This window comes from Gopherus evgoodei, chromosome 3, assembly GCF_007399415.2.
Source record: "Gopherus evgoodei ecotype Sinaloan lineage chromosome 3, rGopEvg1_v1.p, whole genome shotgun sequence".
NCBI classification, from domain to species: Eukaryota; Metazoa; Chordata; order Testudines; family Testudinidae; genus Gopherus; species Gopherus evgoodei.
Window position 1 is genome coordinate 6,140,167 of NC_044324.1, and position 10,428 is coordinate 6,150,594.

Consider the following 10,428-nt stretch of genomic DNA (forward strand, 5'->3'; position numbering starts at 1 on the left):
TGATTAACACTTCCTTATCCACTTTTACCACACCATGCTTTTACAGACCTCGATCATATTCCTCCATAGTCATCTCTTTTCCAAGCTGAACAGTCCTAGTCTTTTTAGTATCTCCTCCGATAGAGGCTATTCCATACCCTTTATCACTTTTGTTGTCTTCTCTGTACTTTTTCCAATTCTAACAAGCCTTTTTTGAGATGGAGCGGCCAGCACTGCAGGCAGTGTTCAAGAGGTGGGCGTACCATGGGTTTACTTAGCGGCGTTATGATCTTTTCTGTCTTATTATCTATCCTGATCCTCACATTGTTCACTTTTTGATGAAGACTCCATTATCTTGTATGTATACTTGGGATTATGATTTCCAATGTGCATTATTTTCCATTTATCAACGTCAAATTTCCTAGTCACCCAGTTTTGGAAGATCCCTTTGTAGCCAGCTTTAGACTTAACTATCTTGAGTAGTTTTGTACCGTCTGCAAACTTTGCCACCTCACTGTTCACCCCCTTTTCCAAATCATTTATGAATATGTTGACCAGCACTGGTTCTAGTACAGATCTTTGGGGAACCCCATTATTTACCTCTCTCCATTGTGAAAACTGATCATTTATTCCTATCCCTTGTTTTCTATCTTTTAACCAGTTATTGATCCATGAGAGGACCTTCCCTCTTATCCCACAACTGATCACTTTGTTTAGGAGCCTTTGGTGAGGGACCGTGACAACGAACAGCTTTCTGAAAGACCAAGTACACTATACCCACTCAATTAACATGTTTGTTGACCCCCTACAAGAATTCTAATAGATTGGTGAGGCATGATTTCCCTTCACAAAAGCCATGCTGACTCTTCCTCAACAAATCGGCTTACTGGTATATAATTGTCAGGATTGCCTCTGGAGCCTTTTTTAAATATTGGTGTTATATTACCTGTCTTCCAATCCTCTGGTACGGAGGCCAATTTAAGCTATAGGTTACATACCACAGTCAGTAGTTCTGTACTTTCATATCGGAATTCACCAAAGAGTTCTCAAGGAACTCAGTTTGGTCCTGGTGACCTATTACTGTTTATCAGTTTGACTTGTCAGTAGAGGAGGTTTTGGAACAATCTGGGACAGGTCCTCAGATCCGTCATTCTAAAAATGACGACTCGGGTCTGAGGATCTCCCTCACATCCTCTGCAGTGAAGACAGATGCAAAGAATTCATTTAGTTTCTCCACAATGGCCTTGTCTTCCTTGAATGCTCCTTTAGCAACTCGATCATCCAGTGACCCCACTGACTGTTTGGCCGGCTTCCTGCTTCTGATGTACTTAAAAAAAATTGCCATTAGTTTTTGTGTCTTTTGCTAACTGCTCTTCAGATTCCTTTTTGGTCTCCCTAATTATACTTTTACACTTGATTTGCCAGAGTTAATGCTCTTGTTCTAATTTTACTTTCTTTTTGCAATAGGAATTTGGTTTATTTTCTCCATCACCAATAAATGTTTTATATTAAGAATCAGCCATAAAAACTGAAAGCTAAGCAATTAAGAAGAGGAAGATTGGTTGAGGTTTATTTTTCAGCTAGACTTATTCCAAACATTGTTTTTCTAAGTGTCTATTTAACTCCAACATCTGATGCACTCTTGGGAGAAAAGCTGTGTGTGAAAGATTCCAACTGGTACTTCAGCTGAGTGCTGAGAAAGTTCCCACAACAATTTTCTAGTCCTCCAGGAAACTTCCATCAAAAACAAGACAGACAAGACTTGATATTGCCGATGGTTAAAAACCAAGCAAAACCTTTACATTTTATCATCACAAGGAAGCAATAAGTAAATCAAATACAATAAAAAATGACAAACTTTTTATGCCTTTGTGAGTCAGCTTTATATTACTAAACTTTCTTCAGGAACTTGGTTTCATAAGGAAGCAATGTCAGAACTTTGAAATACATCCTTGCTGCCTTCCTACAATACAAGACACCAGAGAGATGGGCTAGTCTAGCAGTTTGAACAATCAGGTTTGGCAATCAAGAACTTCAGAGTTCCAAGCCCAACCACTGATACAGGCAAGTACATTTCATCTCCTGTGTTTCAGTTTCCCCATCTGTAAAATACAGGTGAAGATACTCATCTCACCAGTGATGTTATTAGGATTAGCTAATGTCTGCACAGCACTTTGAGATATAAAGCCAAATACCAGGAATTGAGATAACGATGATCAGTAGACAAGCGAGTGCTTAATGAGCGGCATCACTTTAAAGATTTGCAGAACCTCTCTCTGCTTGGACTTTTCTATGGTGGTTTTACCAAGTAGAAGAATGCTTTGAAAACCGAAGACAATTTATTTTACTAGGGTGACGGGATATAATTGAAATACTTTCAGTCCAGATAGGAAGCTAATCAGGAACAGCCAGAGACATTCCCAATCCTGAAAACAAGCCCATGGAAATAAATACCACTGCAACATAGGCTACACCTTTCTCCTTCCAACCCAGGGTTGTCCAGGAAGAATACAGGGAGGCCTCACAAGCTAACTGCAGTGTCAGTTCAACATGTGGATCATTCAAACAAGGGAAAGCAAATGTTGAAAAGCAAACTCTTCAGAACATCTTCATTCGTCTAATGACTTGGTCAGCCATGCAGTCATTGACAGAGGATAAACTTACCCAAGAGGTCTGCGCACCTTTGCAGCTCCAAACTAAGTACTAATGGTGGGAGTGCTAACGCATACAGAGTCCAGAAGAGGACTATGGTCTGAGGCAGCATGGCCTGGGAGGACAGAGCACTGGACTGGTACCCAGGAGAGCTGAGTTCTATTCCCAGCTCCACGACTGGGCAAGTCACCCTAACTCTGTGCCTCAGTTTCCCCATCCTACAGATAATGATACTGACCTCCTTGGTAAAGCACTTTGAAACTTATGGATGAGAAGCCCCTACATAAGTTCTGGGTATTATTATTATTTATACAAGCAATACACCACCAGTTGAACTCCAACCGCGGGATGTGTGAAGAAACAGATCTAGGACAGACGCAGCCATAATTAGCATCTCTGCTAAGGTAAGAATTAATAAGAGCCATAAACGCCCCTGTTATTTTCTTTTTCTAACCCATTGTTTCCATCACCAGCAGTTTATTTTCCAACATGAGGACTTTTTTCCACCTTTGCTACAGACAGACTTTCATCGGATGAACCAGCTTTTTTTGACATTTGGGTCATTGGAAGCATTTCAAAAATAAGTTCAGCGCAAAGAATTTTTTTTAAAAAAGGTTGTTTTTAATCAAACTGCCAATGCTTTAAATGCCAAGGAAGCTGCTTTCAGAACTCGAAATGGCGTACTCATGCACTGCTGCGGCGAGCTGCAGTTATCTGGCAGAGCAGAACTGGAGAACACGCTTTGCAGCTGAGCTATTGTGACAAATTAGCAAGTAAACAGACAAAATCAAAACCGCGAGCTAGCGCATCACGATGTTGTCTTTGTCCGTTAACATTACCCATTGCAGTTGAGTTTACTGATCTATTACAAAGCATTAAAGAATTAAAACAACCTGAAGTGTAACTGGAAAAATAAATTCAGTGTAACACTAGACCGAAAGGCAGTGTCTACCTGGGCATTGTTTCTGAGGGAAAGGACCACCAATTTTCTTGGGTACTTATTCTGAAGCATGAGGTGTTACTGGGCAAATTTAATGTAATATTAAAGTGTTAGGCTGCAGCCAGTTCAAGTTTCTGCTTTAGGAATGAGAGAAAGAAACGTGATATAGAAATAAATCTAACTCACCCACTCAAGAGAAGATGACTATGTAAGAATGGCCATTCTGGGTCAGACCAATGGTCCATCTAGCCGAGTCTCGTCTTCCAAAAGTGGCCACTGCCAGAAGTTTGAGGGAGTGATCCACTCCCTCCTCCAGTCCCAGCTTCTAGTAGTCAGTGGTTTAAGGATATCTGGAGCATGGGGATGTGTCCCTGGCTCTCTTGGCTAATAGCCATTGACGGCCCTGTCCTCCAGGAACTTATCTAATTTTTTTTTTAACCCACTTACACTTTTGGCCCTCACAACACCCTATGGCAATGAGTTCCACACTTTGGTTGTGCATGTGTGAAGCAGAACTTCCTTCTGTTTGTTTTAAACCTGCTGCCTATTCATTTCATCAGGTGACCCCTCATCCTTATGTGATGTGAAGGGGTAAATAACACTTCCTTATTCACTTTTTCTATGGCATTTGTGATTTTATAGACCTTGGTCATACCTCCCTTTAGCCATCTCTTTTCTAAGAGAAACAGCCCCAGCCTTTTTAATCTTTCCTCAGATGGAAGCTGTCCTATACCCTTAATCATTGTCAATACCCTTCTCTGCCCCTTTTCCAATTCTAATGTATCTTTTTGAGATGAAGCAACCAGAATTGCACACAGTATTCCAGGTGTGGCCATACCATGGATTTATAATAGTGACATTATGATATTTTCTGTCTTATTAGCTATCCCGTTCCTAGTGGTTCCCAACATTGGAAGCTCTTTGCTCAATGTGCAGCCACAGTCCAGATGTTTTCAGGGAACTACCAACGATGACTCGAAGATCTCTTTTGTGAGCATAATCAGACGCAGCTCTAGGCATTTTGCCACCCCAAGCACGGCAGGCAGCCTGCCTGCTGCCCTCGCAGCACCAGCAGAGCGCCCCCCGCGGCTTGCTGCCCCAAGCACGCACTTGGCATGCTGGCACCTGGAGCCATCCCTGAGCGTAACAGCTAGTTGAGATTCCATCATTTTGTATGAATAGTTGGAATTACACACACACACACAACCCCCCTAGTGCATTACTTTGCACTTAGCATTGAATTTCATTGGCCAGTCACCCAGGTTAGTGAGATCCTTTTGCAGTAGGGACTTATCCTAATAAACAGGTCCCCTTTACTGCTCTGGTGAACTCATCATCACCACCATTTTATTATACTTAGCAGCATCCTAAGTTATAAGGATAGGTTGGATATTTTTCCCTCTAAGAACATCAGTGGATAAGCACACTTAACACCAAGCAGCTCTTAAATAACTTCCATGCCAGAGTCCCCTATTCCAAAGGCTGCCTAAATATAAGTAAAAATTCTGTCCTTTCTATAAAGATAATGCTTGAAAATCAGGGTGTGAGGTTGCCAGGGACATGATAAACCACTTTAGAGATCTAAATCCATTTCCTCCAGGCAACACCCAAAATTAGGTCCAACCGAAAGACTTTATGTAAAATATGAACTGTTACAAGAACTATACTTGACTGAAGTAAAGGTGCTTTTTTTTTTTTTTTAGGATTATATCATTGGAAAGAGTCTCCCAGAGATGCAACTTTCTAATAATGCTAACAGGAGGCCTGTGTGTAAATTTCCCATGCAGCAATCTACTTTTTATTTAAAGGCCATTGACGGAAGCGTAATAAAACAGTAAGTTCAACTACTGCTCTTAACCACTAAGATTAAAAACACTTTTAAAACAAAGTTTGAACTGAAAGCATAAAAAGAAGGACCGTCTCTTACCGTGTTTTTGTACAGCATCTGGATCCTTGTTGAGTTCTCTGGGCACTACCATAATTTGAATAAATAATAACCATAATCATGGGCTGTTATGCTGAAAACTATAAGAGGTAGCATGAAATGCAAGAAGCTTCTTTTCTTTCTAAGGGAATGAAGGAAAACCCGACCTCCTCAGCATTTGCCTAGACGGATTCACAGACAAATGGAACATCAGTCCCACTCCCACCCACCGCCCTCGAGTGACAGCGACCTTTACAAATCAAGGCGTACTGCACTTTTGAACACCAATATTTTGAGATCCAACATGAGGCAGTATAGAAACACAACGTACTTGACTAACATTAACTGTACCGATGCCAGACGCACACAAGCTTTCAGCTGAACTGATCCACTGCAAGCAGAAGAAATAATCCTCACGCGCTCTCCCCACCCCCATTAGCATTTTCTACTTCTTCCTTCTTTGGTGACCTCAGGTAACCCCATCTCCATCTCATAGGATGGGAGACCAAAACCCGATATCTGCGATCCTATAAGCCGTTACCAGCGTACAAGCTGCTGCTGTATAAATTCCCCAAAGGAATTAAAGCTTTTGGGGAATCAAGTTAATTGCTAGGTCAAACTGCCTCCCACTCTAAAGAGTGACACTTTCAGTAGGTCTCCCAGGTCAGCCTTTGCAAGCTGAGGGGCATGACTAACTCATTATCCCGTCTGCGCTGGGTCTCTCGCTACATGCACAAGATAAGTTCTAAGTGAAGAACAAAACTTACCCTGCTCCTCCTGATACCTCTGCAGCCTTGATCAACAACTCAGCAATGACCGTGCCCTGGTCTTCATCAAGCAAAAAGGAGAGTGATCGTACCATGCACTAGCTCACGAGGTGAAATCCCAGGGAAGTTTCCAAGCATGTACCTCAACCTGCTAACACACATGAAAACTACATACTGCCTTGTCGTTAGGACTTGAACATGTAGTAAGAACACACCTTGACTGCTAGTCCGAACACACCCCAAAGCTTTGTCTAGATAACACTGTCTTTGGCTCTTCTGTATGCCAAACTTACTGTTTCAGGGGAGCAGCCTCAGTGCACGAGGAATGGACTGCTTCCTGCACTAACACAGCACCGCTTATCTGAGGACCTGGAGACACTTTACAAATATTATGATTAAAGCGTTACATTTTCTTAGCCTTCCTCAAGATATTACCCCAAACTTACTAATAGGGAAACTGAGGCACAGGGACATTATATGACTTGCCAAAGGGCACACACTGAGTCAGTGGCAGGGCTAGGAACATAGCATGGGACTCCTGCTCTGTGCTTTGGTCACAAGACCATCCTTCCCTCGGGGGGGGGGGGGCAGCTGAACCACAGATAAGAAATATTATTTCTGCTACCGTGCAGGTCCCAGGACAGGCCACTTCTGAGCCTGGTAAGCTCACTTGAGTTCAGATTCAGCACCAGGAGCCATAGAACCAGACAGAGGAGTCCATAGCCGAGGCAGCTACGCTTATCCTCAAGCTGCCCATAACAGCTTGTGGTCCAAGAACATCTCACCGCAAGGCTGCTGCTGCTGAGAGTCTTCATGCGCCTTCCCCCTGCCATGCTAGGAAATTTGGATCCTTCCTCCTTAAGTCTCCACGGCCCCTACCTATGCTGAGGTACTGCATGTGGATAGAAAAGAATTAATCCAGCCCTCCTCTGCAACTGCTGGAGAACCCAAGCCTAACCTCTGTGGAACTGCACATGGACAACCAGGGCTGATGAGGGGCAATTGTACTGGGGCCTGAGCTCACGGTTGCTCCCCAAAACATCTGTCACCGCTGCATAAAGTGAAATGGGAGTGGGTGGGGCCCTAGTGAACATGTCATACCGAGCCCCCAAATTTCTCAATGGCACCTGTGGACAATGCCTTGTCCCACGGAGGAATGCTTTTGTGGAGGGTTTTTGTGTGCTGTAGCGAGGCAACACTCCTCATGTGGGAAGGAAGATCCAAGCAAAATCTAAACTAAGTCGGTTTCAGTTATGAGGCGAACAACATACATCAGTGGTCGGGTACCATCCAGCAGATGGCACTCTGCACAATACATCCTCCTCCTGCGGTACCAAACATCAGGTGATAAAGAAGGATGGTCCACTGGCTAGATCTGTATAGCGCCAAGCACAACAGTGCCTGGTCCATGACTAGGACTCCTATGCACTATGGTAATACAAATAAAACAATCACAGGTGCGAGCCTGGGACATGGGTGTTCAATTCCCTGCTCCACCACTGACTTCTCGAATGACCTTGCTCAAGTCACTTAGCCTCTTGTGGCTCTGCTCCCCATCTGTAAAATGAGGATCGCAACACTTCCCCCCTTCAGAGGGGTCTGACGCAGGTAAAGACGTTCAAGATTATGAGTAAATCTTCCAAATACCCCATCAAATGGAACTGTTAGTGCAGAGATAAAGCTGAGCAAGGAAATCATCTAAGCCAGACACCAACCTGACAGTTTTATGCTTCTCAGATGAAAAGTGCTAAGTATTATCCAACAGCAGCCTTAACTTTAACTCCGCCACCATGTGCATGTGCACCATCACACCAGCTGTAAGTAATACAACGTGCACACAGCTGCATCTGCCGGGCTACAGAAAGGCAACCAAAAAGAAATTCCTCCAAGAATGTAAGATGATCAGACAAGTCACCCTACAAGACACTGGACTGAAGCAGAGAAGCAAAGCAATTTTATGGAAATCCAATAAGATTCACTGTCCCTGAAGGACTAGAAATAAGAAACTTTAGTTGCATTTCTAAAAACGTGAAACCCTTCACTCCTCCCACACCCCCACAGGGTGTCTGGTACCACCGAGTGCCAACGAAACAGTCAGGTTAAGTTTACGTTTTCTTATAGAGGAATACCATGACAAACTACAGCACCATTTGAGAGCTAGGAGCAGACAAAGTAAAGGGAGAAGGGTAACGGGCTAGAAGGGGGGGGCGGGGGCGGTGTCAGTGAGTGCTTCTTTTCTCTTTTCCAAAAGTAACTACACGGAAAACCCTAGGAGGCGAGGATTTATTGTGGATTCTTTAGTCAGGTGGCTGTGGAGGGGAGGGAAGTGTGTACCTGCCCCCACTCCAGTTCCCCAACGCTACCAAGCCTGCAGGGCAGCATATGGAGAGGAACCAAGAAGGGAAAATAGGAGGACCCAGGTATGGCCCCAGTCTGTCCCCTCTCACACCAGCGCCCCACCCCGTACAGCATGAAGAAAAGGGGCTTCATAAAGGAAGTCTGGGACTGCTGAGCAACAGGGAAACACTCCCCAGTTCTCCCCCCACTCCCAATAGGTCCCCTATCAGCCCTCCAGCCTCAGCCAGCTGCACCCCATTACCCCGGTCTCCCCCCCACCTCCTTTATTCCCCTCCTCACTGCTGGGCAGCCGCCCCTGCCCCCTCTTACAGACACCTCCTCTATCCCCTCCCCCCGGCCTTCTCCTCCCAGCCACCCCCCCCCAGAGATGCCTCTGTACCCCCCCTGCCTCCCTTATCCCCCCCACTGCTGGGCAGCCGCCTCTGCCCCCAACCCACCCCCTCTCACAGGTACACCCCCTGTATCTCCTCCCCCCGGCCTTCTCCTCCCAGCCACCCCCCCCATGCCTCTGTACCCCCCCGCCTCCCTTACCCCCCCCACTGCTGGGCAGCCGCCCCTGCCCCCAACCCACCCCCTCTCACAGACACCCCCCCATCCCCTCCCCCCGCCTTCTCCTCCCAGCCACCCCCCCAGAGATGCCTCTGTACCCCCCCGCCTCCCTTATCCCCCCCCCTGCTGGGCAGCCGCCCCTGCCCCCAACCCACAGACACCCCCCCATCCCCTCTCTATCCCCTCCCCCGGCCCCGCCAAGCTGCCCCGCCCCCTTCTCACCGGAGGGGAGGGGCTGCGGGGAGGGGCCCCCCGGCCCGGCCGCTGGGGGGTGGGGACTGGGGGGCTCAGCGGCTCCGCAGCGGCGGCTCCATCGGCAGCGGCTTCACCTGAGGAGGGACCGGGCCCCCCTCCCCTCCCCGAGCCACTTCCGGTCCCACTGCCAGGAGACAGGCGGGGGCAACCGCGCGCCGAGCGCATCGAGCGGGCAGGGAGCAACCGAGAGCATCGTTCGGGGGGAGGGGGGGGGGCGTTGGCAGCAGCCGAGCGCCGAACGAATCGAGCGAGCCAGGCGCGGAGCCTCGTTCCGAGGGGAGCCAGGGGAGCGGGCGAGTGCCGAGAGCATCGAGCCTGGGGGCAGCCCCGGCCAGCGGCGAAGCGCATCGATAGCCAGGTTGCCGCAGGAGCAGCCGAGAGCATCGATTGGGGGAGCAGCGCAGCGTCGAGAGCATCGATGGGCAGGGCGGGCCCCGCGGGCTACAGCTGGGGCGGGGCGGGGCGGGGCTAATCGATGAGTAATGATCGATCCGCGCCATTGGCACCGATCGGGCCGGAGTTACCTCCCCCTCCGCGAACTTTCTGTGTTTATTTTGGTTACCAAAGTATCTGCAAAGCGACGGCTGATCAAATCGATCGCTAATCGTCTGATCAATAATCGATAATCAGCTGATAATCACTCCGCCCTAACCCTCGGCGAAGCACAGGGCAGCAGCTTGGCAGGAATAGCCGCGATTACCCAGTAACGTGTTCAACGGCATCAGCGCACCCGAGTCCCAGACCCAGGATCGATCCCGTCGCTTACAGAGCAGGGCGAACAGTTCTCCAATCAGCATAGCCTGGGGATGACGGAACATGAATGACTCATTAGGGCATCCCGATCTCCCAGCCGCTTCATTTGCATGAAGGAATTACACCTTAATCACCAGCAGACTGATGATTAAGCTCATTCCTTACTAATGAACGTGGGGTGGGTGCATCCCTGTCTGTTAACACGCAGCCTCCCTGGGCTCCACCCCTGTCCTAGGCCTTGGTGCTGCTTG

At 47.3% G+C, this 10,428-nt stretch overlaps 1 protein-coding gene across 22 annotated transcripts in view; it reads right to left on the reverse strand.

Annotated features, from left to right (window-relative positions):
* The window catches only part of IKZF4 (IKAROS family zinc finger 4), a 49,880-nt gene extending 40,111 nt beyond the window's left edge, over positions 1-9,769 (reverse strand). For 3 of the 22 annotated variants that reach the window (XM_030554767.1, XM_030554760.1, XM_030554763.1), the window contains exons 1-3: positions 6,263-6,306; positions 5,499-5,543; positions 3,758-3,847 (exon numbers count right to left, since the gene is read on the reverse strand). Coding sequence is in view for 11 of the 22 variants with exons in the window: in XM_030554760.1 (XP_030410620.1) it covers positions 3,758-3,816 (59 nt within the window). In the remaining 11 variants the exon portion in view is untranslated. Of the gene's footprint in view, positions 1-3,757; positions 3,848-5,498; positions 5,544-6,262; positions 8,811-9,391 lie in introns of those variants that run through there. The other 19 variants (XM_030554772.1, XM_030554766.1, XM_030554762.1 and 16 more) reach the window with 15 other exon arrangements.
* Positions 9,770-10,428: the final 659 nt, after the last annotated feature.